Source organism: Toxorhynchites rutilus, chromosome 3 (genome assembly GCF_029784135.1).
Source record: "Toxorhynchites rutilus septentrionalis strain SRP chromosome 3, ASM2978413v1, whole genome shotgun sequence".
Classification (NCBI taxonomy): domain Eukaryota; kingdom Metazoa; phylum Arthropoda; class Insecta; order Diptera; family Culicidae; genus Toxorhynchites; species Toxorhynchites rutilus.
In genome coordinates this window covers 37,588,956-37,595,770 of record NC_073746.1, presented here as the reverse complement: position 1 = coordinate 37,595,770, position 6,815 = coordinate 37,588,956, and the positions used below count along the sequence as shown (strand labels likewise).

The 6,815-nt window shown below is 36.7% G+C and overlaps 1 protein-coding gene across 1 annotated transcript; it reads right to left on the bottom strand.

The window, feature by feature from the left end:
* Positions 1–636: 636 nt before the first annotated feature.
* Positions 637–1,959, bottom strand: LOC129778138 (chromatin assembly factor 1 subunit A-B-like). Its single transcript, XM_055784868.1, has 2 exons — positions 1,709–1,959; positions 637–1,644 (listed from the first exon to the last, which is right to left on the bottom strand). Exons 1-2 carry the CDS (start codon positions 1,829–1,831, stop codon positions 1,036–1,038), a joined length of 732 nt encoding a protein of 243 aa, XP_055640843.1. The 5' UTR covers positions 1,832–1,959; the 3' UTR covers positions 637–1,035.
* Positions 1,960–6,815: the final 4,856 nt, after the last annotated feature.

Below are 6,815 nucleotides of genomic sequence, written 5' to 3'. Positions count from 1 at the left end.
GTCATTTGTTTATCAACATATCATTTACGAGGATTGAAATCGAAAAATGCGCTGCTTTATTCTAACTGCATGAGCGATATTCATATTTCGGTTTCACATGGAGGTGTTCACATTTAACATGGAGTTTAAAGTTAGCCACTATTCGACTATATAACCGCACCGAGTTGTACACAACAGTAATTGATTGAACCAAAATGTCAGTAAACCGCAGCAATATTGGGTACACTGGCAATATGAGGGATTTGACGTTTTAGTCGTACCCCTGATGCTGACGGGTCGTTACGTTGCTGGTGTATGTGAATGTTTTCATGAATTTCATGGTAGAATAATTGACGTATCGTGACGTGACGGGACGTGAACGTGACGTGTATGTTGTATGTGAATCGCACTTTAATCAGTAGGTCGATCCCTACGTCGATTCGACAAGATCGATCTTTTTATGAAGATCGCCCAATCGTAATATGAACCCTGTTTTTAGAATAATGGTTTTTATTTCTGTAAGAATGGCGAATGTATGAAAATTGACTCAAACTCAAATTTGTACTGTGGTTGAAATTTCAACTCGATTTCGAAGTTGTGGATCAATTTAAGGATTATATCTTTAGTATAATAACCCATGTTTATTGCAACTATCTTTAGCCTTTTTCTACGAGTTTTTTTTTATGTATTCGGCAGGAATATTCATCTATTCGTTCATCAATTGGTTTTAAAAATCGTTAGTTTTAGAAATTTTATGGTTTCTAAATTTCCTACTCATATAACTTTCATAGCTTTTTTCCTGGGATTGATGTCGGGAGATTTCGGAGGAATATCAATAACTTTTGAGCAATTGTAATGTAACTATGTGCGAACTTTATGTGCATTGTGCTTTGGGGCATTGTCTTGGTAAAACTTGAATCCTTTATACAATCTCATTTTGCTTCATATTTTCCTTCAGGATGTTCAAGTAAACATTCTAATCCAATACACCATCGCTTTGAGATTCATGGGATTCATGTACATGTTACAGAACCATATCAACACACATTGTTTCAGTTAGCCACAATGGTTTATTTCCGACCCAAGTTTATCAGGTTGCTGTTGTTGGATCATCTCAACCTCTCGAAACTTGGCCCGTTTCATGGCCTGACGTAGCCGATCCCTTTCCCGTTGCTTTCGAATCTGATCCTCGGACCGACTAGCCCGTCTTTGGGCCTGCTTAAGGCGTGCCCTTTCCCGTTCTTTTTCCCGTTCCTGGGGGGACATTCTAGCTCGACGCCTAGCAGTCGAAATACGTTGTCGTTCTCGATGTTTACGTGCCTCTACCATCCAGTTTCTTTCAGCTTTTGGATCACCAGTCCTTGAGCTTATTGTAGGTAACATATTAAGTGCAGGAAATGTTCCGTCGGTGTAGTCGCTTGAGTTTAGTATTTCCTCGGGATCCACTTCAAGTTTTACAGAAATAAGATTACTGTCAATATTTTCGAGCTTATTATCTAAAGTGGCAGGGAGTTCATCAGGTAATTCAAGTGGCCCTTCAGCTTGGAGGGTGTTCATGTAGAATTGTTGGGACTCACGACAAAGCAGTAAGAATGCATATGAATCCTCCAGGCGCAGTAGGCAGGATTCGCATATAAATTGAGGCCAATGACTATCTTTGGTAAGCTGAAACATATCGGAAATGGATGATACTTATCCTTCTTTCAGGATCAACCAAACTAAAACGAACCTTTATATGAGTACACTCATAAATCATCTCGTCTATCGTTTTCACATGCCTTAGCGAACTGTCGGTCAAAGAAAATGGGTGTGTGAAAATCTCCATTCGGCAAACCCGACAAACAAACGACATGATTGCAAGGAAATAGAAGGGAAACGAGTTGTAATGATTAACGTTATTAGAATAAATTTATGTTTTGCAGTGATAATGTTTGTTGTCAGCAATATCGATATTTATCGTGTTTATTTTGAAAACGAGGGATCAGTCGATGTTTGCAGTTGAGGCAGATTGCTGTTGTCAATGACACTAGGGTTGCCAACTTCTTTCTAATGAAGTAAATGCAAAAATCTAGATCAACATGTCAAAAGGGTCTGTCTTCTTTGATCGTTTCTCTTCAACGTCTTTCTCTTTCGATAACTACGGCCTTTCAGACACATTTTTCACTAGTTTTGCATTGTAGTTTGATAAATGAGGTTCCCTGTCACACTCCTTGTCATCGAACACATCAGGAAATCCTGTTACTGCTGTGTTATTAATGAGAGAGAATGTTCATCTAGAATCGATCAAAGAAGATAGACCCTTTCGACATGTTGATCTAGAAATGAGTAACAATCAGTTCTCGCGTAACTTTTGAAAAGGTCCAATGTAACAAATGTAACCAAATCGAGTTAATGGATGCACACAATTAGTTTTAAATCATTGAATGTATGACAAAAACAATCGTTAATGTATCTATCTTCTTCATCTTTTTATCGCCGATACAAAAAATGTCCAATTTACAGATTCAAATTTTAAGCAATCGACTGTCACTTCGGCCCTACCTTTTCTCCGACGCTCGAAACGGCCGAAGTAACAAAACAGTCAAAACAATACGAAATCGTACTTCGGTCGTTTTGGGTTTTTATTTCTTTCAGGAGTTGTTATCGATTTCAGTGCAATTCAACGAGTGATAGCAATAATAATCTGTTTATAAAACGAAATGCTGATATTTGGATTGTTGTTTGGTAGTTAGTTTCGAATTCTTATCGTGCAACGTAATATGTTCAATGACAGTCAAAACGTACAATGTAACATTATTCACTACCAAGTAAAAAGTTTTCTCCTTCATCACAATTATTTGGTACGGCCAGAATCCAGAAGATTCAAAACGGCCGCTAATTTCAAAGCTGCGGGATGAGCAGTGCTTCTGAAAGTTGTTTGGAACACTGTTTTTTTCCGAAATATTTTGAAATGCTTCTCGACTAAGTCTGATATACTGCCGTAATAATATATAAGGCAAACTCGCTCATTTTCACTTAGCGAAAGAGAGTTACTTTTATCCCTCAACTCTCACCTCTGTGGAATAAGCGTGCTCTCTTCTTCACTATTGCTATCGTCAAAAAACACGTGGCGATCTTTTCTTTTTAGTCACAATTCTAGTTTAATATCAAATTAAATTTGTTTTTCGGCATTGATATTTGCAATAGCCGTGAATTTTTCTTTGTATACAAACCAAAAAATTGTACATTTCTCTTCGAAACAAATTTTGCTCGAAATCTAGTACACTGAAAATAATAACTCGAAGAAGATTCATAATACTAAAATCGATTCGATTCGAGTTTGAATTATCTCGAAACGAGTAAATCGTTTCGAAGTACGCAATGTCACCCCTGTTCTCATTCCGTTTACACACGCTCTTGAACAAAGGGCTCTGCTACAGCCTAATGAGGTACATATCGAGGTGAAGCAGTAGGCGAATTATATTTGTATTGGCAAGCAAAATATGGTGTCGTAATTATTTGCATCCAATATAAAGAGTATATGGAAATAATGTTTAAAATACTCACGGTTTCATGATGATTTGAGCCAAAACATTCATGAAATCTTGCAACTGTTTGTTTTCTAACAGATGACAATTATATTGTAGCTTGTTTCTTTTACTTATGTGGTAAAAAGAACTAAAGAGCGGCACTATGCGTGTCCGACCGAAGCATATTTGTTTGATCCACTCTGTTGAAAATTAAATCTTAGGTGAATGTGTTAATATTCTTTGTTCACTTCCTGAAGAGAAGCGAAAACTGCATCACAATCCTCACGCCTTTGTGATTCTCTCAGCTAGTAAAGAGGCCTAGCAACGAGGAGCAGGCAGTTATTTTACAACCGGGAAGCACATAACAACAGTCTAATCTAGAACTGAAACGGATATTTGGTTTCCTGCCTATCCGGTCAATATTTGGTGTCCGGCCGGCTACCGGTTATTAAAAAAACAATAATTTCTCATTAACAGAAGATAAATCATAATTAGAACTTGTAATGCATGATAATTCTTTTTTGATTTGTACTGAATTAAGTGTACCCTCTCTCATAATATCATCCCAGAAGTTCTTATTTTTTTTGAATTTTGAATACAAATAATTTGTTGATGTTCTTTGTATATTGAAATTATGTGGTACAAAATCTGTCTGGAAGGCAAGTAGGTAAGAAGGTAAGAGAAAGTATATTAAGAGAATCGATCAGAGCAAAAGTAAAAACTAGGCAAAATTTGCCGAATAATGAATAATGAGTCTTGTACAGAATTTATTGGAATTTTCAAAACTGTCTTCTGATTTGATGATAATTGCATTATTGGAAAAGTATTCATTCAAAAAAGGATTTTTTTTTTCATTCTATCAAAACTTTTTCCTGTAGTAAAATGACCTACAGGAGTGTTCTTGGAATCAAATGAATGATGATAGATAAGGTTAATTGGATTCACTATTGACTTGGTTAATAAAACACTATGTATATCTACAAAAACAGAAAACAATGATTTTTTTCTTCCCAATATTATGATCTACTACACATACACACAAAAAGATAGAACCATTCAAGTATAAAATCTAAAAACATGAAGCTTTAAATGAAGCTTAGAAATGATGTGCAGTGGAACCCCGATTATCCGCGGAATAGTCGGGCTAGCTCATCGCGGATCACGAAAATCGCGGATAACACAACAAATGACTAAAAATGAGGTGCAAACACAAAAAAAACCAGATATTTCAGTATGAAAACAATGTTTTATCAATACAGGAATCATTGAACTATCCATCTGTAAGGTCGTGTACACCAGTAGTCAAATAATGTGAAAGGCATAGTTTCAGTTAAAAATTAGGATTGAAGTACTATTTGAATCCTATTAACACTTTTTCCATGTGACACCGACTATTTCCATTATAGGTACACTTATTACAAAACTCAATTTATCATCGAAATATCAGTGAGAACCTTCAAAAACAGAATTCAAACTGCTAAAAAAAGTATACTTCTGTATACAGTGGAACCCCGATTATCCGCGAGCGGTGCGGATTATACGCGATAGCGAGTTCCATATTAGATATATAGGCCTTCCCAGAATTTGTCAGTGAGTGATATTCTAATGTACTTTTGTTTCGGTCATGGCTTTCACATTATCTGACCACTGGTATACACGACCTTGTAGATGGATAGTTTAATGATTTTTGTATTGATAAAACGGTTCCCGGAATAAATCGCCACAGAAAACGACTGCAACAGAAACCACCGCTTATAAAATGTGTAGTAGGCTATAAATATTGTGGCGCGGTATTGTATTTCAAAACAAGAATTAACCGGGCAAACGTATCGCCCCAGGCAAACGTAACGCCCCGGGCAGACGTATACCGTCCGACGCTCGCTAGAGCTCGGTCGGACATTGCTAAAGGATCGTATCCTATGTTTCAAACTAACCGGGCAATCAGTGGATCCCAGGTTTGCGTGCGAGACACCGCCGCTTCCGACGGCGGGTCGGCGGTGGACTCGGATTGCGTCATCTTGGCGGCATGGGCCGCCTCGATTCCTTATCCTCGCCAAATGGGGACTTCGTCCCCATTACATTGTCCTCAGAATAAATTTCGAAAAACGAGAACAAGAGAATAAATTTATAATAGAAATGTGAGGCACATGATGTTTTTCCCGCGCCAAATATTTCTAGCCTACTACACTTTTTCTAAGCGGTTGTTTCTGTTGCAGTTGTTTACTGTGGCGATTTATTCCGGTCACCTGATAAAACATAGTTTTAATGCTGAAAAATATTTTTTTTATTATTCGCGCTGAGCTAGCCCGACTATTTCGCGGATAATCGGGGTTCTACTGTACTTTTCAACTAAAATAAAGTATTTATTCGCCAATTTCTGCATGTTGGTGACATATGTCCTGCATAATTAGCACACTTACCCTACATCGTATTCGTTTCTCAATTATAACAAATTAATTAATACTGTTTAGATGAAAAAGTAAGTCACGCTTGAAATTGTGTTTATATGACCATGACCATATATTGGTTTATATATTAGTTGGTAAACGATTTCAATATACCATGCCTCTAAAATATAACAGCGACTGATTATAAAAGTGCGATGAAAGAAATGGTATTAAAAAGTTTACTCGTTTATTACGGAATGGAATAAACTTAGAAAATAGATAATTAGACACTTTAGTCGTTATCAAGGTTGAAAAATTTCTCTATTGAAAGAAAAATTTTAACGCTTTCGCGTGAGTTCTGTTACAATACTAAAAAATTTATTCAAAAGTTTCACAATATATACATGGTTCCTTAAACTAAGAATTCTTCTTCTAGCGTATGGTAACGTGCAGTCTGAGACGGCTGCACTACCCTAAGAAAATACCTTAAGTTTATAGCACCTCGTCGGTGCGCCTATCTTATTCTTGGATTTCCCCTTTCCATCCTTCGCTCTAAAATAACATCCCTTTATTTGATTACACCCTGCTGGTGTATCTGGCTGAGCGCAGCTAGGGATGGAAAAGGGTAATAAAAATGCATCCTAAATGATGCATGCATTAAATTGTTTACCGGACGCTATCTAAATATTCGTCCATTCTGAATTTATGACCGGCAATAATTTCGAACTACAAGCGTTTTCTAGCCTAACAAAACACTTGAGCTCTTACATCTTTTAATTGCCTTACATTGGTCCTTTCTAAACATTTCTATACCTCGCTTGGAGGTCTTGTTTTTAAAAACGTATATTTTTGTCTTGCTTTTTATAGCCTATTCTTTTTGCAGCGCTTACATCGCTTTCCTAAGCTAACAATAATATATATATGACCTTACCTATGATCT

Excerpts from the sequence above, each read along its gene's own strand:
- LOC129778138 (XM_055784868.1), bottom strand. The coding sequence starts at position 1,831 with ATGTCGTTTGTTTGTCGGGTTTGCCGAATGGAGATTTTCACACACCCA. Across the intron at positions 1,645-1,708 it reads ATGAGTGTACTCATATAAAG|CTTACCAAAGATAGTCATTG; the intron begins GTTCGTTTTAGT and ends GATATGTTTCAG.